Source organism: Gymnoscopelus braueri (assembly GCF_963280865.1).
Source record: "Gymnoscopelus braueri genome assembly, chromosome: 1".
Lineage (NCBI taxonomy): Eukaryota > Metazoa > Chordata > Actinopteri > Myctophiformes > Myctophidae > Gymnoscopelus > Gymnoscopelus braueri.
The window spans coordinates 7693269-7714300 of NC_137603.1; the positions used below are offsets into that span (position 1 = coordinate 7693269).

A 21032-nucleotide genomic window follows, 5' to 3' on the forward strand; every position below is an offset into this window, starting at 1 on the left:
AGGGGGTCCTCAGAGTTACTACAGGGGGTCCGCCAAATCTTTGTGTGATATGATTCTTCTTTTTACCGTAACCACTTGAACCCTAGCATCCCTTTTTCTGAGGAGAACTTCAGCCAAAAATAGCAGATCTACAAGAGCGAGGCGTTGTGAGCTTGTAGATCTGCTATTTTTGGCAAAGAGGTGTAGGCGTAGAGGGAAAAAAGAGCAGACCAAGTAAACAAATAAAGTTTAATCTAAAACACAATTTTCTACAATATAGAGGGGGTCCCTGCTTCATCTCTCATCTATACAATATGTAGTGGGGGTCCCTGCTTCATCTCTCTCTCAGCTAGGGGGTCCTTGGCCTGAAAACGTTGAAGACCCCTGTATTACACCACTCAAAAAGTACATTTGTAGCCATTCCGTGACCGACCTGTCACCTGACCCCTTCTTGTCAGTTCGTGTCGCAACCCACAGTTTGAAAACCACAACCAAGCTGCACCTGTGGAAAGCCTGGTTTGGTTTGGTTTCTATTCTGAACTAAACAGTATGATCCGGTCTAAAGCCCGCCTACTACATCCGGTAATTTCAGCCCCACACATACATGGCATGCACCATTTCCGTATCCGCTCTAGAAGCAGACCGGATCAACAACCTGCGAAGCAAACCGATCCCATTGATACCACTGGCTCAGCGCCTAGTCTCGCGTAACCGACAACTTCCCGTTCCTCTTTCTCTCTGTATTTCGCGGCCAGTGAGTGAGACAGACAGCGAGACAGTCAGACAGACAGCCAGACATTCCGTCCAGTCTCACGTGTCTCTAGTGTATAAAAGCTGTGTGTGTCTCTCCACAATGTCCACAACGTCGGTGTCACCAGACAAGAGGAGGAAGATGGAGTCCGCGCTGAGCCAGCTGAAGAAGTACACGGTGGTGGTGGCGGACACGGGCGACTTCAACGGTAAATACATGGGTCACCACTTTGGCCGTAACCGCTCAGCACGCGACACCTGGCCGAGACACGTTACACAAGTTTTAGTGTGAACGACCGCCATGTCGCTTTTAGTACCAGTAACCTCTGATCGATTTGATAAAGAGGCTAAAGAGCACATTGAGTACCAACTCCTGTTGGTCCACTTCTGTTCAGAGTCAGACCGACGGCGGCATCGCTTGTCGACCAGAATAACCGGTTATTCTTCTTGTCGGCAAGCGACACCGTGCAGCTAAAACACACGTTGTTTTGAGTCGGTGACGGAAATAGACATGACGTTCAAATAATCTGATAATCGGATTGACAGCGTTATCGCTCCCTAAACAGACTTATAAATTGATAATGTCATATGTCATTTAAGTTTGTTTTTCTGCACTACTACTAGTTTGAATGAATAGGGGAAGGATAGTTAATAGTTAGTTACTTCCTACGCTAGTGGTGGTGTAATGTGGTACCTAACCTAATGTCTAACTAATATAGTCTAAATGACATGCTGTAATGGTAGTTGCATCACCACGTAATGCTGATGCCTGCTGGCTGCACTCTAGGGTACATTTAAATGTAGGGGATGATGCACATAGCACTGCCTGCCATGCTTCTGCAGAAAAAAATATATGAAGGCATGTTTTGTTGTTGTTGGGTGCCAGAACAAGCTTTAGATTTTGACACAGTGAGATATATTTATCAACTGTGTGTGTGATGTGCTTTCTTTTGTTCCATGCTGAATGAATTGTTTATTGATACATGATGATTGATTGATTTACTTTATTTAGTAAGACATGAGAACAACAGTACATTGAAGTATAAATTTACAATACAAGGTCTACTAAACTGGCAGACTCATTAAGCACTGAGCTTGTTTAAGATGACATCCCCATGCACACAAATGATGACATATAAGAGACAGACAGATATACACACTGCTATACAGAACGTCATACAATCAGCTTACAGGTTACTGGTATGAAGAGTGAAAAATATGTACAAGGAGTGAAAAATATGTACAAGAATGAGCACATCTCTTGTAAACTTTAGACACAGGTTTAGCCCTTTTAATACTGGCAGTCTATTTGAGAAATTATGTGAATGAATGTTAACCTCACTAGCCTTGGATCAAGACTATCATAGATGTATTTCATCGAGTCTGACTTTATCTTTCGTATCGAAAGATAAAGTCAGACTCGATAAAATACATCTATGATAGTCTTGATCCAAGGCTATAACCTCACCAACCTGAAAAGGCTGGTCTCTGCATGATTTTATGGCAAACACTATTTGTAATTGCACACATTTTGTCTTAACCCTTTCAGACCTGGAACGCATCTGTGTCATTTTTTTATATGAGCTAAAAAGGCATTATTTTAACACTATTTGGCTATTCAAAAATAGCAGATGAACTTGTTGATCTGCTATTCTTTTTTTTATCGTGAACATTTGTGCACGTTTTTTAACATCAAATCAACATCTTTAACTCAAATCTTTGCTTCTGGGGGGTCCCTGGAACAACATATTTTGAGATGGGGGGGGGGGGGGGGGGTCTGTGGCAAAATACATATAATGTTGGGGGTCCTTGACATGAAAAAGATTGAGAACCACTGACATAGAAACATATTTTTTTTATGAAAACTGTGTGGGTTAATCGACTAATCAGTTGAACCATGACTAATAGTAAAATAAGACTGTCTATAATGGGTGGCATAGCCCCAGTGACCCCTTGTTGGCTAACCCAATAAGTGAGCATCTATGGCTGTTGTATTTCCTCATGTGGAATGGGGAAGGCATGGTGTGTGTGTGTCTGTTTACACGAGGAACCAATGACGGCCCTGTGTAAGGATGTGTAATGCGTTTACCGGTTTGCTCAGCCTGTGATGTAAAACCAAACCTTGCCTCATGTTTCCTCATGCCTGCCTCGCAAGTCACCATGACAAGACACAAAATGTTTTCCTCATTCTCTCTCTGTTCAGTGTGTTATCCGTTCTAGAGTAGACCACTGGTTCTCAAACTGGGGGTCTGGGGACCCCTAAGGGGTCCTTGAGGGGGAGTTCCAGGGGGTCCCCAGCAAGATGAGGAAATGGTTTAATTTCACTATTATTTCAACAAACTAGAAGTTTAGACCCAATGAGCAAATGTTTAAGAATGACTATTCATATTTAACCCATTAAGACGCATCTGTCATATTAGCTATAACCATTATTTTATACTTTGGCTATTCAAAAATGGCAGATATACAAGCTTGTAGCGTGGCACTCGTACACACATCACACTATGAGCTTGTAGATCTGCTATTTCTTTTTGAAAAATCGTGACAATTTGTGCAAAAATTTGAATAAAATAAATATATATAAATAGATACACACACACACACACACACACACGCATACATAGTCTTCTTTTTTTACGCATGTTTCTATATCAGTGGTTCTCAAACTTTATCATGACAAGGACCACCCAAAATTATATTTATTTGGCCGCGGACCCCCATCTCAAAATATTTTGTTCCAGGGACCCCCACCAGAAGCAAAGATTTCAGTAAAAAATATGTGTGTGTACTACTGTGTAGGCCTATGTGTGTATATATTTTTTGTCTTTTTTTTCCAAAGATTTGCACACAATTTAACTTTTTCTTTTCACAAATAGTCAAAGAAATGTAAAATGACACAGATGCGTTGCTGGATTGGCTGGATTGAATGGATTATATCAGATCTTTCCATCTCTAGGCTGTGTTTGAAGTACAGCCTGCTTGCAGCCTGTAGTGTAATTCTGTGTGCCTCAGTAGGTCAGTGCTGAGTGTGTGAGTGAGTGTAGTATTAGAAGCACCTTCTTTGTTTGCAAAATGTGAAACCTTTATTTGATCATAAGTCAATATCAGTGGAACCCACATAATATGTCCAAAACGGTTACTTTTTCAGGATTCAAATTAAAAAGTAGCAGATCTACAAGCATTTATAGCTCAGTTCCACTCTTCCAGGCAGCATAAAGTAATCCTTACCTGCTTTTGTATGTGCTAATGAGTTATTATGCACTTCTGTTGCACAAATAAGTCTCACTTTTTGCAATGTCCAGCTGAGTGGAAGTAGTAGAAGGAGGAACCGTGGAGATGCAGGGTACTAAATAAATGCCCTGGGGAGACCTTTTTTTTCCTTCATTTATCTTTGCCCTTTGCTATATTCCACACTACAGTATGTACACACATCACACCCTGTGTGCATAGTACTGCATACTAACTATTCTGTATGTAGAGTTTTATTATTTTATGACCCTTGCACAGTCATATTTTTGTAGAAATGCCATCATTGGGAAACCTGGCAGTTTGCTCAAGCCTTCTGTAGAAGAAGTTGCCAAATATTTTGGCCTTGATGTTAAGTTTCCTCTTTTAGAATGACCAAAGAGAGAGTTTGTGTAATTTTGGTTTCCTCTTCAAAATGGAGAATTTGTGCAATTTTGTGTCTTGCTTGTGAATATTTTAAGATCTGTTGTGTTGAAATGTTACTGCAACACTGCATGGTTAACTCATTAAGACCAGGAAAGCATCTGTGTCATTGTAGCTTTATTTGGCCATTAAAAAAATACAGATCTACAAGCTCATAGCACGGCACTCGCGAGCTTGTAAATGTTATTTTTAGAAAAATCATGAAAATGTGTGCAAATCTTTGTCTATATCTTTATTTTTATAAGCGAACATTTTTAACTCAAATCTTTGCTTCTTGGGGTCCCTGGAAGAACATATTTTGAGATGGGGGTCCGCGGCCAAATACTTTTTCATTTTGGGGGTCCTAGACATGAAAAAAGAACTGATATAGCAACATATATATTTTTTAATTGTTAGGATTTAGAAGACATGTGTTATGTGTTGAATCCCCATGAAGCAAAGATTTGAGTTAAAAAGTTAAAAATATGTATTCAAAGATTTGCACACATTTTTCAAAGAATAGCAGATCTACAAGCTCTGACACAGATGCTTCCCCCGGTCTTAAAGGGTTAAAAACCCTCTAGTCTACACTGAAGGCCTAGTGTGGAAGGCAGGCATCATGACTGAAGCTGAATAATGAGAAAGCACTCTGCAAAATACTGAAACCTTATGTATTACTTGGTTACTAATTCCTTTGTGGTTACTCATCATTCATCACGACATGAGAATTAACTGCTGACACATAACGTCATGGACACATTGGGTCAAGTGATTATTATGCGGTTATTAGATTCACCTGTTATGACATAGTTTGAACAGTTGCCTTGCACAATCAATTGTCTTTGTTTTAACTACTTAACCCTACATATACTTGGTTGACCGGCGTCTCCCAGGCCAGCGCTCTTTTTTTTTTTTCTCCCCCTCTACACCAAATATATTCTCTGAAAATAACAGGTCTACAGGTTCACAACGTGTCGCAAGCTTGTAGATCAGCTGTTTTTTTTTGCCAAATGTTTGCCCCAGTATAGAGACACTAGGGTTCAAGTGGCTTAACATTTTAATTTACACCTGGTTGGCAGAGGCATACCATCACAATGTGGTATTTCTAGTTGGATCTGTAATCCAGTTAAGATAAAACTATATATACTGTATTGGTGTAATTGTACAAAGGACTCATTGTGTCCAGACTCCAGAAGGTGCTCAGATCTGCTAGACTACGCCAGATGTTCTGGATCTCAGCCAGCTCTTGTATAAATGCAATCCATACGGTACAGTCTGCTTGCATAGACAGTATCTAGTACACTTGGGAGTGGAAAGGAGAAACGTCGATCACATCAAGGTAGAGACGTAATGACAGCAGCCAAACAAACAAACGGCCTCAGCCAGGTTTTTAACATGAATCCATTAAGACCGGGAACGCATCCGTCATTTGCTTTCAAAAATAGCAGATATACAAGCTCATAGCACGGCACTCGTAGATCTGTTTTTTTTTTTTTTTTTTTTTAACCGTGGAAAATTTGTGCAAATCTTAGAATATATATATACTAAAATCTTTGATTCTGGGGGGTCCCTGGAACAACATATCTTGAGATGGGGGTCGGCGGACGAACACACATAATTTGGGGGTCCTTGACATGAAAAAAGTTTGAGAACCACTGGTATTATAGCACCAAGCTTTATTTTCTCTCCAAAAAACTGTTGGGATTTAGAAGACATTTGTTGAATCCCCAGAAGCAAAGATGTTACTTATAGTCAGGGAATATTATCAGAATAATGTCATATCTAGGAATAAATTCCTTACCAAGAAATTTCTTCACCAATGTGTTTGTAAAGGTGTCTAGTAACACATCTCATAAAGACTGAAATGCAGTTTCCCTAGGGGAATTTTTGACAGCTGCTGAAAGTTGGGGTACCCACCATAACCTTATGCGGGAAAAAGAATGTAAATTTAATTCTGTTTTAAGTAGCATGTGAGGGGTCCAACTAGGGTGTTTTTATGATTCTGAATCCATTGCAAGCATTTGTTTTGCACCAAAACCACTCCTTGGGCTAAAAACGGCCATAGCCATCCTTTTCCAGGTATACTTTTGTGTGTAAAAAGCCCATTGAGATTGGGCCGTTTGAAATATCCCCTGACTATTACACATGTTCTCTTTTTAAAAATATACATATTCAAAGATTTGCAAAAAAAAATCAAGATTTCTCAAAAAACATAGCAGATATACAAGCTCATAGCGCGGCACTCAGTTTATGGGTTAATGCTGTGAGTACCTCGTACCACCGCCCGCCCGCCCGCCTCACTTTAAATGAACTGCTGTGTCCGATGCTTATAGCTGCAGGTTCCCTTCAACACAAAGGCCTCACATGGCTTGTTGGGGAAGCGATAATAAGCATGATGGAACACAACACAGGAGGCTTTGTGTGTTGGGCCGACGCCCACCTTGGCTCGGCTCCTGCGTTCGCTTCCTTGTAACAATGTCATTGTGTGCTGCGGCGCCACCACATGGCCCTGCCGCTCAGTACATTAACCTGAATGAATGTGTAGCATGCTGGCCTTTTTTATGGGCCACAAAAGGTTTACATGATGGTATGTTTAGAGACATTTTGTTGTACTCTTTGCAACTCTGCTTGCATTGTTCTATCATAGGAACCTTCAGTCCGCTTTAACCCATTAAGACCTGGAACGCATCTGTGTCACTTTAGATTTCTTTGGCTAGTCAAAAATAGCAGATATACAAGTTCATAGCACGGCACTGAGTGCCTATGAACTTGTAGATCTGCTATTTTTGAAAAATCTAGATTTTTTTTTTTTCAAAACTTTTTTAAAGAATCGCCTCAGGTCTTAATGGGTTAAATTCATACTTACAACAAATGTGAACTAATTTTTTTTACTTATTTTCATTTTCTATTAATTACACATGCCATGAAGGAGATTTATTTTAGTTTGTCGCATTTTTAATTTTGTATTCATTTTTTATTTAGAGTACCGTAGTCAATTATTTTTTACCCCTTTTTCTCCCAAATTTAGTCGTTTTGCCAATTAATTCCTCGCCACACACATGTCTGTGTTGTCACTGCTGTCGTATCCTACTGACTCACCTGCCAGTGAGGAGCCCCCACCAGGAGGACGTAGATCCTTCGTCCTACTCCTCCCGCTCAACACTCCCCGCTGACAGGTGCCGCCCCCAGCCCGTAGGAGTACATGCAATGACTAATATCACCCTGCTTCCCTCCCCCGAACACGGGCCAATTGTGTTCGTGTAGACGCTCGACAAAGCCGGTTGCACCACGGTGGCTTCGAACCCACAACCTCCGCGGTGACTTTACAACTGAGCCACCTGAGCAGTTTGTCGCATTCCTAGGCCAGTAATTTGATGACCGGCGGAGTCTCAAAGAGTCATTGGTCATACTGACCGATCGATGACCTGGTGGTCATCGAATTATTGGCTCAGGAATGTGACCAAAACAAATCTCCATGAATTCAAGGCTTCATGGGGTGTGTCATTGATAGGAATTAAAGTCATTTGTTTAGGGTGAACTACTCCTTTAAGGTGAAGCACAGGGATTCCCTGTGTAACCTGTATCTATAACAAATTGCTAGATTATTCTAACTTGAGTTTAGCAGCATGAGGCGGCATCAGCTGAGCTGTTTTAGTTTGCTGTGATTGGTCAACTTTTTGGGGCATACACATGCATTCAGCAGCCCTGTTCTAGGCATTAGACCCTTTGGTGTTATGCATTCAAAAAGTAATCTTGTCCAACCAATTGGAGGGTGTGTAGTTAGAAAAATGTGGAATCTTCCCGTGTGTGTGTGTGTGTGTGTGTGTGTGTGTGTGTGAGAGAGAGAGAGACTGTCAGGTTACATTAGTTTGTTATAACAGTCAATACCTCACTAAGTGTGTGTGTGTGTGTGTGTCACAGCCAGGTTAGTTTATGACATTCAATACCTCTCAAACCAGGAAACAAAATGTGAACTGTTAATAGTGTTTCCAGTACCCACCCTGGTAATCATGACACGTAACCCTCTCATGACCTGTGCCGTTTAAAGACAGAGATTTAGTTTCCCTTTAAAATATTATATTTATTATTTTGAAATAAATGTGGTGATGCCCATTACAAATTAATGCCTGTTTATACCTAGGCTTTGTTCACTTCATTTTAAGTAAATCTTTCAGGCTTTTATTGCTTTTATTGATGGTCCCAGTGTAGAGAGACGTACTGTAGAGAGAGTTTGGGAGCGAGAGACATGCAGCAAAGGTCCATCGGGCCCAGGAATCGAACCGGGGCCCCAACACTTCATTTTAGACTCATTTGGTACAAATCAAGTGCAAGTTACCTTTTTATTTAGCAAGAGAATCTACGTGTTCTTGTAAATATACGAGAGTTACCCCCCCTCATGCTACCTGGGTGACTGTTGAACTGAAACAGGTTTCTTATGCCTAATGTATGCTCTAGCGCAGTTGCGCACCGGTGTCACCTGCTGATAGTGGCAGATCTACAAGCTCACATACCCAACGTGTTGTGAGTTTGTAGATTGGCTATTCTTGGCATGCGACACCATCATACAGGAAGTTATAAATCAGTCACTGATGCACACAACAAGACATGGATCACATGTAGCAGTGAAGTGGTTATGTGTGCCAAGCAGTGGTGGAAAGTAACTAAGTACATTTACTTAAGTACTGTACTTAAGTACAATTTTGAGGTATTTGTACTTTACGAGAGTTTTTCCTATTTCCAATACTTTTACTTTACTCCACTACATCTCGGAGGCAAATATTATACTTTTACTCCACTACAATTATTTGAAAACTTAGTTACTACTTTTCAGATATAATGAAACATGCATTAACCACTTAAGCCCTATTTTATACCTTGGCTATTTGAAAATAGCTGATCTACAAGCTCACAACGCGTTGCATCGCGACGCGTTGTGAGCTTGTAGATCTGCTATTTTCAAACTTTACTTTTTGTTCTTTAAGTACATTTTAATGCCAATACTTTTGTACTTTTACTCAAGTACATTTTGAATTTGGGACTTTTACTTGTAACAGAGTACTTCTACAAAGTGGTATTGATACTTTTACTTAAGTAAGAAATGTCAGTACTTTTTCCACCACTGCATGTAGCACTGAAGTGGTTATGTGTGCCACGTCATTACTTATTTCCCCCCCAATGTGCTCCATCTTGCAGCCATTGACGAGTACAAGCCTCAAGATGCAACAACCAACCCGTCTCTCATCCTGGCTGCTTCCAAGATGCCAGCCTACCAGCACCTACTGGACAAGGCCATTAAATTTGGCATCGCAAAGGGCGGGTACGTTGAGTTCAATCACACCATATAAACTGCACATAATGTTCTAGTTGCCCTCTACAGTGCAGTGGCAGTGGTTCCCAACCTTTTTATCTTGGCAGCCCTCCCTTCTTACATCTGACACAAAGCTGAGACCCTCCACACATACACACATTTGTGTATTTCAGGCACGTTAACACATTCAATCCGGGAACGCATCGGTGTCATTTTAGATTTCTTCGGCTATGCAAAAATATCAGATCTACAAGCTAGCGCGGCACCGAGTGACTTGTAGATCTGTTATGGTTTTGAAAAATCTTAAATTTGTGCAAATCTTTGATTATAAATCTTTTGAAAGTGAACATTTGTAACTCAAATCTTTGCTTCTGGGGGGGGTCCCTGGAACAACACATTTTGAAATGGAGTCCGCGGTCAAATGCATATCAAAAATGTTTTCTAAATCCTAACAGTATGTTGGTATATCAGTGGTGCTCCAACTTTTCCATGTCAAGGACCCCCAAAATGATATGTATTTGGCCACAGGCCCCAATCTCAAAATATTTTGTTCCAGGGACTCCCAGAAGCAAAGATTTAAGTTAAAAATGACTATCACAGAGGATATAAAACACAATAAAGCCCTATGGCTTATTTCAATCGTGGTCCTTCCCAGTACAACAAATGGCAAAAATAGTAGATCTACAAGCTCACAAGGCATTGCATTACACCTTGATTTTAACAATTCCCACATACACTGATGTTTTCAAAAACATAAATCAAACTGTGTACGTTATTCCTTTTGCAAAAATACTAAAGCCACCGAGTGGTCTGTATTCCTTGTATGTTAATTTCTATTTTGATGTTCTTCTTTGGTTCCTGTTCAGAACGGAGGAGGAGCAGGTGACCAACACCATGGACAAGCTTTTTGTGAGTTTTGGCCTGGAAATCCTCAAGAAGGTCCCTGGCAGGGTCTCTACCGAGGTGGACGCAAGGTGAGGAGGAAGCCACTACTTAATTAGTTAATTAACTTAACTAGTTTAATCATGATCTTATGATTTTATTTACTTTATTTTGATAATAGTGGTTAAAGTAGAGGCTTCACAATTCTGATTCAAGCATGTGGGCTGTCAGTAAAGCTTGTAATCGACAAGAACGCATGCCAAAGTCCAGTGGTAACTGGAGTAACTAAGTACATTTACTCAAGTACTGTACTTAAGTACAATTTTGAGGTATTTTTAATTTATTGGAGTATTTTAAAGGTAGGGTAAGTGATATTTTTTTAGTTAAAACAAAAAGTATTCTGTTAAAAGGTTAAAGCACTATATTCTGATAGTAATCATTGCTACAGAGTGTTTGTTCAGTAACGGGAGTCTCCATGTCTCTCCAGCTCTTTAATAAACAGAAAATACATTTTCCGGTAGGTGTTTTTAAGCTTAATTTTTTATAGTGTTCCAGTTCCAATTTTGCCTGCTCATTTCTTAGTGTCATCACTTCCAATTTCACTTGTTTAATCTATATCCTGATTGAGTTCTCTATCCTGATTGGATAAAATTGGAAATGAAACTGAAACGAAAATGCATTTTCTGTTTTATAAAGAGCTGGAGAGACGAGGAGACTCCTTTTACTGAACAAACACTCTATAGCAGAGGTCTTCAACAGGGGGTCCGCGACCCCTAGGGGGTCCGCGGAGGTACTGCAGGGGGTCCGCGAAATTGTTGTTTGATTAAACAATATTTTTGTTTGAAAATAAAAACATTTTTTTTCCTTTTTTTTCCCCCCCAAAATGTCAAATTGTCTTTAAACATAACATGAATCCATAGCAAACAGATAAATGGAGGCACAATGCACAATAACATGGTATGTTTATACATATTTTGTAGAGAATTTTTATTTTGCACACCTACTGGGGCAGGTGCGTATAGGAGCAGGCAATATATAAAACACAATTTTATACATAAATATACAGTATATGTGGTAGCCCCCCCTACCCTACGAGGTAGGGGGTCCCTGCTCGACTATTACAAAACATACATTACCCACTTTAGCCCTATATACATTTAGGCCATTTGAAAATAGCTGATCTACAAGCTCACAATGCGTCATTGTGAGCTTGTAGATCTGCTGTTTTCAAAATATTGTCCTATATTTTATACACTTGTGAAACTGAACATTCAGACTTTTACTTGTAACAGAGTATTTTTACATTGCAGTATTGATACTTTTACTTTTCCCCCCCCCACCACTGGTAATCGCTAAGAACGCATGTCAAAGCCCCCCCCCCCCCCCCTAAAAAAATTGCGCAAACCCTGTCTTCTTAATCTGTTTCGTGTATTATTTTAACAATGTAACAAAAGCTGGCAGCTTTTCACCTGGTCTTTTTAGAGGCGGCAGGTAATCGTGGAGACATTTATTGAATGTCGGGCATCAAATGTGAAAGTTAAAGCAGCACTATGCAACTTTCCTGTGTTCTACAACAGATTTCAACCCTTGTGTCCTGCGGCAAAAGTGCTGAAATCTTTACCACCGATAATAGAGCCTGCCTGCTTGCTCAGGGGAAAAATTTAATCTTGAACTTCAGGTCAAAATTCATGTCAAACCAGAAACGGGATCATGTCCAAGGTCATCATGTCTCACCTTGACACAGGATCTAAAGACACAGGATCTGTCTCACCTAGACACAGGATTTATATGTTATGATATTGAACTGTTGGAACAAGCATCTAAATGCAGTACAAATGAGTGATTTGGTACCTTTGCGGTGTCCTTTCCTTCTGCCACAGACTGTCCTATGATAAAGATGATGTATTTGCTGTGTCCTCTCCTTCTCCCACAGACTGTCCTATGATAAAGATGATGTATTTGCTGTGTCCTCTCCTTCTCCCACAGACTGTCCTATGATAAAGAGGAGATGATCTCCAGAGCCCTGAAGATCATGGCTCTGTATGAGGAGGCAGGCATCAGTAAGGACCGTGTCCTCATCAAGCTGTCCTCCACGTGGGAAGGCATCCAGGCTGGCAGGTCTGTTACTGAAATGATTAACCTTTTTATTAACCCATTAAGACCTGAAGCCGATTCTACAATGTCTTCTAAATCCCAACACTTTTTATACGTTTCTATATCAGTGTGGCGCTCAAACCTTTTCATGTCAAGGACCCCCAAAATGATATGTATTTGGCCGCGGACCCACCTCAAAATATTTTGTTCCGGGGACCCCCAGAAGCAAAGATTTGAGTTAAAAATGTTCACTTTAAAACAAATATTCAAAGATTTGCACACATTTTCACGATTTTTCAAAAATAGCAGATCTACAAGCTCGTAGTGAGCTTGTATATCTGCTATTTTTGAATAGCCAAAGTGTAAAAGAATGCCTTTTAGCTCAAATAAAAAGATCTGCATTTTATGAAACTTGCACATGGTACTGCACAATGCAGTGTTTATACTGTATTTTAGATTGTTCCACCTCTTGTTACTAGTGTTAATACTTATTCTGTACTTTACGTACTATGACGAGTACGGAATCTGCTATATGAGTATAGCGGTGTCTGCAATCTGCTATACTCATATCGCGGTGCCACGCTATGAGCTTGTAGATCTGCTATTTTTGAGTAGCACAAAGAAATCTAAAATGACAGATGAGATGCGTTCCCGGATTGAAATGGATTAAATCTATCCATCTAAACTCTCATAGAAGATTAACCTCCTACAGTGGAGCCACGCCGTTTAAACCTAGCTTAGGTCCGCGGCCAAATGCATCATTTTTGGTAGTCCTTCACATGAAAAGGTTTGAGAACCATTGATATATAGCAACATAAGTTAAAAAAAAAAAAAAATGTTTAGAACAGTGGTCTTCAACAGGCGGTCCGGGACCCCTAGGGGGTCCTCAGAGTTACTACAGGGGGTCCGCCAAATCTTTGTGTGATAGGATTTTCAATTTTACCTTAACCACTTCAACCCTAGCATCCCTTTTCTGAGGAGAACTTCAGCCAAAAATAGCAGATCTACAAGCAACGCCGTTGCGAGGCGTTGTGAGCTTGTAGATCTGCTATTTTTGGCAAAGAGGCATGGGTGTAGAGGGGAAAAAAGCAGACCACGGAAATCTTTTTATATATTTATCTGAAACACAATTTTATACGATATGAGGGGGTCGCTGCTTCATCTCTCTCTCAGCTAGGGGGTCCTTGGCCTGAAAACGTTGAAGACCCCCGATTTAGAAGACATTTGTAAAATCCCCAGAAGCAAAGATTTGAGTTACAATCATGTTTTAAAAAAAAAAGAAAATAGATCTACAAGCAAGTAGCACGGCACCGAGCTTGTAGATCTGCTATTTTTGAATAGCCCAAAGTATAAAATAATTGTTATAGCTAAAGAAAATCTAAAAAGGACACGGTATGCGTTCCCGAGTTGAATGGGTTAATTTAGTGTTGTGTCTTTGTTCATGATCTTTCTGGTTGGTTGATGTTTGGTGTGTTTTTGATCTGATGCCACAGGGTGCTGGAGGAGGAGCATGGAATCCACTGCAACATGACCCTCCTGTTCTCCTTCGCCCAGGCCGTGGCCTGTGCGGAGGCCAAGGTCACCCTGATCTCCCCCTTCGTCGGTCGCATCTTTGACTGGTACAAGGAGAACACGGACAAGAAGAGCTACGAACCACACGACGATCCAGGTAACGGGAACTTCACTGGTTCTCTAACCTCTTCATGTCCGCAGACCACGGTTATTATAGTTATAACGAAAACTAAAATGTATTTTTGGTTAACTGAACTAAATAAAAACTAGACAAAAAAATTAAACGATAACTGTATTTTGTGTTTACAAAACAAACAAACTGAAATTATAGACAAAATGCCTTCGTTTCTTGTTGATTATCCAACAGTAACTGAATATATATATATAGTTTTTAAATATGTAGAATTATTACACAATACTTACTCTGACCTTTTTGAATCCTGCACCTGACAAATAACCCAAAGTATGAAAAAAGAACTAAACTAAAACTAAGCGTTGTCACAAAAATAAAAACTAGCAAACCAGAAAATATTTTGTGCCGGGGGCCCCTTGGCACAAATAAAATATTCTGGAATATTTTGACAACATAAATCTTGTATGGAAAGGATTGAAGATTAAAATATTCCCAAATCTTTTTTTTTTTTTCAAAATGTTTTGATAATGGCAGATCTACAAACTAACAACGTTTTGAGCTTGTAGATCGGCTATTTTCAAATAGCTGGTTTATATGTTTAAAATGGTTTAAAGGGGACCCCCCACATACCACTTTGAGAACCACTGACCTAGTTGGTTTAAATCCTGGCATCATAAAGCCATTGAATATTATTACTTAACCTTTTTTGATTGCCATTGGTGCTAAAGTGGATGTTTTAATTAAAACATTTAAATAACTGCATGGCAGAACCAATGCAAATACCCAGGGCAGTCCTTCATATTGGGATGGTAAAGCAGTAGGCATGGGTCTGTTGCCGCTGGGTTTCTCCGGTGTCCAAGAAAGAAGCCATGGTTGAATTTTAGAGTTCCCCAAACATGCCAGTAGGTGGAGCTCTCTGATCATTTGAGTCAACCATGGATGGAGAGGATAAAGGGGCTATTTTGGCCTCAATAAACAACATTGGTGAGATGTAGGCCTGAACTTTGATTGATTAAACACTTTATTAGCAGTTTGCAAAAAAACTTACAAGCTTGTAGATCTGCTATTTTTTTTTAAATCATGAAAATCTTTGAATATATATATATATATATATTTTTAAAGCGAACATTTGTAACTCATATCTTTGCTTCTGGGGATTCTACAAATGTCTAATAAATCCTAATAGTTTTTGGAAAAAACGTACATTGCTATAATCAGTGGTTCTCAAACTTTTTCATGTCAAGGACCCCCCCCAAAAAAAAATAATATGTATTTGGCCGTGGACCCCCATCTCAAAATATGTTGTTTCAGGGACCCCCGCAGAAGCCAAGATTTGAGTTTAAAAAAAAAAATTGCAAAGATTTGCACAAATTTCCACGATTTTTTCAAAAATGGCAGGTCTACAAGCTGGCACTCGGTGCCGCGCTATGAGGTTGTAGATCTGCTATTTTTGAATAGCCAAACTATAAAATAATGGTTAAAGTGGTTACACCACCCGGTCTTAAAGGGTTGATAAAACACGTCCATGTTAATTGATATCTAATTGTGATCCCGTCGTTTAGGTGTCGTCAGCGTGACCAAGATCTACAACTACTACAAGAAGTTTGGCTACAGCACGGTGGTGATGGGCGCGTCCTTCAGGAACACGGGCCAGGTGAAGGCCCTGGCCGGCTGCGACCTGCTCACCATCTCCCCGGGCCTGCTGGGCGAGCTCAGCCAGGACCACGGTGCTGTCACTGAGCTGCTCAACCAAAAGAAAGGTAAAGGATGGATTGATTGATTGATTAACCCTTTAAGACCTGAGGCGATTCTTAAAAATGTTTTCTAAATCCTAACAGTTTTTGGAAAAAAATCTTGGAAAAAAAATTCACGATTTTTCAAAAATAGCAGATCTACAAGCTCATAGCGCGGCACTCGGTGCCGCGCTATGAGCTTGTATATCTGCTATTTTTGAATAGCCAAAGAAATCTAAAGTGACACAGATGCGTTCCAGGTATTAATGGGTTAATGAATAATACTTCCCTGTAGGGCTGGGCAGTTCACCAGAAATGTGTCTAAACCGATCATTTGGAACCAATAACGGACTTTAATCTTGCTCTCGTAGGTTAATCAAATGATCTGTGTGGGACTATATTAACCCATTAACACATTCGGTGCCAGAATTTTATAATAACAGATTACGTTCGGTGCCAGAAATCTCACCGTTGAGCTGCGCGGCGCTGTTTAAGCTGTAGACTCCACGACGTGCATTCCATGTGAAACAAAGCATGCGTGCATTTTGCACGATGGTCCTGGCTAACGGCTGGAACGATAACCTCTTTCACACGGGTCACAATGGCGGAGCGATCGTGCATACAAAATGAGTCGTTTTCCCCCAACGTAAAAAGTTTCGGAGTTATAGGGGTTTTAGAGAAGGAGATAGAACGGAAGCGGATGGGGAGCCATGTTTTTTGGCACTGTGCTCTATAAGGCCCTTCCTTCTCAGAATCACCGTGGGTGATTCCAGAGATGCTCCAGCCCCTCCCGTGTGGGAAAAAAACGGGAAAAAACTAAAGCGACTGAAAACACGGTTCAGACCGTGTTCGGCACCAAAGCGCTACTCTGTGAAAACACGGTTCAGACCGTGTTCGGCACCAAAGCGCTACTCTGTGAAAACACGGTTCAGACCGTGTTCGGCACCCAATGTGTTAAGACCTGAAGCCGATTCTACATGTCTCCTAAATCCCAACTGTGTTCTGAAAAACGTATGTGTCTATATATCTGGTGCTCAATCTCTTTCATGTCAATGTAACGACCCGGCCTAGGGGAGCCTATGGTCGCGACACAAAATGGACTCCCTCCTTCCCAGTCCCCAAACACAACCAGTCAACACAAGGTTAAATGTCCTAAAATACAGCGATTTATTGTCCAAAGTTTGAAACATGGGTGAAATACCTCAGGGTGGGCCCTTGTACATAAAAACATCCTCAAAACAAAATCCGACGCTTACTAGGGCTTTCACCAACTAGTCGACTAGTATAACCACTAGTCGACTTTGTTGGTACTAGTAGAATAGTTGAAGAAAAAGAAAAAAAGAAAAAAAATGTTTTTTGTAATTTGTTTTAATGCCATAGTAATGGCCCACCTTACAATTATTATTATCCTCCTGACTTTATTTTTTTATCAAAAGGGGGTCAAAAGTATGCCCAATAAAAGCCTATTATTGGGCAAAGGGGATCCTTGGAGACGCTGCTGTGGTGCTGTGCTGCTGTGCCAGAACGCTTCCCTTAAAACGCCATAAAAATGAGGGCAGGAGGATAATAATAATAGTAATAGTAATAGTAGTAGGATGGCATTAAAACAATGCCCCCCCTAAAAAAAATGTAAATTTCGACTAGTCGACTACTACTTGGTCAAATGAGTCGACTAGTAAAAATCATTAGTTGTGAATGCCCTAACGCTTACCTGTACCAACAGAAATACATAGTTCTTAACCTAACTTGACACTTTAAACATAAACAAAAGAAAGGCCACCCACCCCCTACAATACCAAAAGCTGTAAATTAACCCATGTTAAAACTAGCAACTCTAAAACACACTAACAAAGCTAAAACCACTTTTAAACATAGATGACTGGTGTGGTTGAAGGCTGGGTAGAAGGAAGACATCTGAGTGACTGGGGACAGCCATCTTTAAAGTCACCAGCCTGGTCACAGGAGCCAATCATCCAATCAGCCAATCATGAACCTGTGTTTTCTCTCTCTCTCTCTCTGTGCAGCCAAGGCCAGTGACTTGGAGAAGGTGACCATGGAGGAGAAGGCGTTCCGCTGGGAGCACAACGAGGACAGGATGGCTGTGGAGAAGCTGTCTGACGGCATCCGCAAGTTTGCTGCCGACGCCATCAAGCTGGAGACCATGATCAAAGTAAGCGGGGCTTATTGCTCATGGGGCTAAGAGGGCTTCTTGTATGTCAATGGAGCATAGAGAAGTCCTGACGTCTCTCCCGCTACCCCTGCGTCGCGGAAGTATTTTTTTTTCTATTGAAAATCCCCATAGAGAGATCTTAGAACGTGTCATATAAGGACTGCGTTCCAAAAATAAATGAATAATTCGGGTGATTTTGTCAGGTATGGAACTCTGTGTCGTTTTTTTTTATATTGAGTTACATTTCATAACGTCCGTGTTTGGATAAAAAAAAATGTTTTAAAAAACTTTCACAGTCAGTTGCTGCTTCACGAGTAAAATTGCCGGGCCGATTGTTTATTTCTGGAACACAGTTCTTATAATTTGAAGCGATCTAAGACTTAGGTTCTCTATATCGTCGCTGTCAGGTGCGCACCTTGTATGTCCAAAACCGTTTTTTTTTCGTCTACTCAGGCTTTTGTGAGCCCCCCAGACAGTTTTTAAGTTGCTTGATTCAGTATTTAGATATTTGATATTCATTTTTATCAGACACGCCCCCTTCCTATACAAACCCATTGTAACTTCAAACTCTATTTTAACCACGATGGATTCATCAAAAACACCCGTCCTTGGTTCTGGTGACTCATACCACCCTCCTAATATGTGAGGGGGGCGTGTTTTTTTTATTACTTTTTCCATTTATCTAATTTAATTTTTGTATTTTTTTTTTTCATTTTCCAAAACAATATATAAAAAATAAATGAAAAAAGTAATTTAAAAGTCACGGCCCCCTCATGTATTAGAAGGACTATATCAGTCACCAGAACCAAGGACGGGTGTTTCTGATGAATCCATCATGGTTAAAATAGAGTTTGAAGTTACAATGGGTTTGTATAGGAAGGGGGCGTGTCTGATAAAATTAATATCAAATATCTAAATACTGAATCAAGCAACTTAAAAACTGTCCGGAGTGCTCCCAAAAGCCTGAGTAGACTATAAAATGACCCAAATTTATTTTGAAAGTGAAATAATCCATTTAACCACTATCAACCTTGCCTCCCTGCACATAGGGGAAAATGTTTAAAACTTAAATTCCCCAAATCTACACAAAATAACAGCTCTACAAGCTTGAATCTGTTTTAGCTACTTGAGCATGACAGTCATTCAATTATGAAAATAATGTAATATGTAGACTCAACAGCTACTATTTTTGTATGAATCACGTTTTATCGTATCACGTTTTATCAATTTTGTCGTACGATAATGAGATTATCCTCATATGATTAACCATAATGATTTCATTCATTGGAAAAAACCCAAACCATCAAAATCCATGGACTTAGGACGATGATGATGATGATGATGATGCTGTTTTGGTGTAGAACTGTGCCAACATTTCACCTCTTGTGTCCCGACAGGAGAAGATGCTTAACGTGAAGAACGGCAAGTAATGCTGGTTAACGTCATCTGTGATCCAGTCAGTCACCTAAGACGCCATCGGGAGATTGAAGGTCTTCACTCGCTACCTGAAGGAAGGTGGGATCTCTGGACCAACTGGGTTCTTCTTTAATACCACCATCATCTTCTTGGTGGGACTGCGTCTTCAAATGGACACCCTCCTCCTCTCCTCCTCCTCCTCACCCCTCTAGACTGGGACTGACTCGCATTTCCTTTTTTTTTAACCATAATTTTGAACCCTCTTCAGATCGGCTTTTTATGCCGAAGATGTTTTAGTGTAGAGTGAACACAGGTGGGGGGCTTAGTATAGAGTCTTGGGGGACTCCAGTCAAATGTGTGTGTGTATATAGGGGTTTGTACTCTAAGTGGTTAATATTATGGTGATTAAATGCTAAGATAATACGTTGTTAAAAGATGAATATAGTCTCTGTCGGGTGGAAACCTCATATGTCCAAAACTACTTACTTTTCAGGCTTCAAAAGTAGCAGATCTACAAGCTTGAAACGCGTCGCTTGTAGATCTGCTACTTTTGATGCTTTTGTCGGACGCTGTAGTATGATCACGTAAGGCGTTAATTTCTGAAAATAGAGAGTATGGGCTGGAGATATGAGGTTTCTGCCCGACAACAACGATATTAATTGACTTGATGAAATGGGACTGGACCCAGTCTATTGGGGCGTAATGGTGTCACGTGACTGCTAACTAGAGGACCAGGAGTTGTTTATCAACATTTTGTGACCAAGGCTTGATGGGGAGGGGAAAAAAAAGAGAATTACAACATTCCTTAAAATATTTTATGCGCTTTAATGATTCCGTAATTAAACTTTTCTCCTCAGAAAATTGAGTTTGTCATTTTTTTTTTAAATTAATTTTTTTACGTTCCTTGTTGAGGGGGCAAAAAGCATTAAAATGTCTTAACATTTCAGTAAAATAGTTTCAATTTAGGGATTTAGCAAATGCTTTGTCATGAAATCTAGTCAACAAACAAGGTACAGTACCACGTAACGGTGTAAAGACAACAATTAAGTGCTACACCAACTAGGATACCAGGGGTCTATTCCACGAAAGCGGAATTAAATTATCCTGGTTTGAAAGGCAAATCCAGGTTTGACAAGCCTGCGCTGTTCAGCCTGGTTTATTCAGTTCCACGAACGCCAAGCCGGGCTGAGAAGGAGAGGTTTGTCGAGCCAGGATCGTGAAACCAGGCTGAATGTGAGTTCACATATTCCTATAAAAGACCATGAAAGTCGATAGCAGAATCCTTGAACTTGACCAATCATGGAGCCCAAAACCAGAGCGGCGTTCTTCTCTGTGGCTGAACAGCAGCACTGCAGCAGCTCATGGAATCATACAAGGAAGTAAAATGTATAATAAGCAAGAGAGGAA

General features: G+C 40.3%; 1 protein-coding gene across 1 annotated transcript; it reads left to right on the forward strand.

The window, feature by feature from the left end:
* The first annotated feature begins 715 nt into the window (after positions 1–715).
* On the forward strand, positions 716–20486 carry taldo1 (transaldolase 1). Its single transcript, XM_080434704.1, has 8 exons — positions 716–938; positions 9571–9694; positions 10552–10659; positions 12554–12685; positions 14155–14330; positions 15869–16066; positions 18064–18209; positions 19607–20486. Exons 1-8 carry the CDS (start codon positions 833–835, stop codon positions 19637–19639), a joined length of 1023 nt encoding a protein of 340 aa, XP_080290830.1. The 5' UTR covers positions 716–832; the 3' UTR covers positions 19640–20486.
* The last annotated feature ends 546 nt before the right edge of the window (positions 20487–21032 follow it).

Coding starts and splice junctions, on each gene's coding strand:
- taldo1 (XM_080434704.1), top strand. CDS start 833: ATGTCCACAACGTCGGTGTCACCAGACAAGAGGAGGAAGATGGAGTCC. Junction 939..9,570: donor GGACACGGGCGACTTCAACG/GTAAATACATGG, acceptor TCCATCTTGCAG/CCATTGACGAGTACAAGCCT. Junction 10,660..12,553: donor TCTACCGAGGTGGACGCAAG/GTGAGGAGGAAG, acceptor CTTCTCCCACAG/ACTGTCCTATGATAAAGAGG.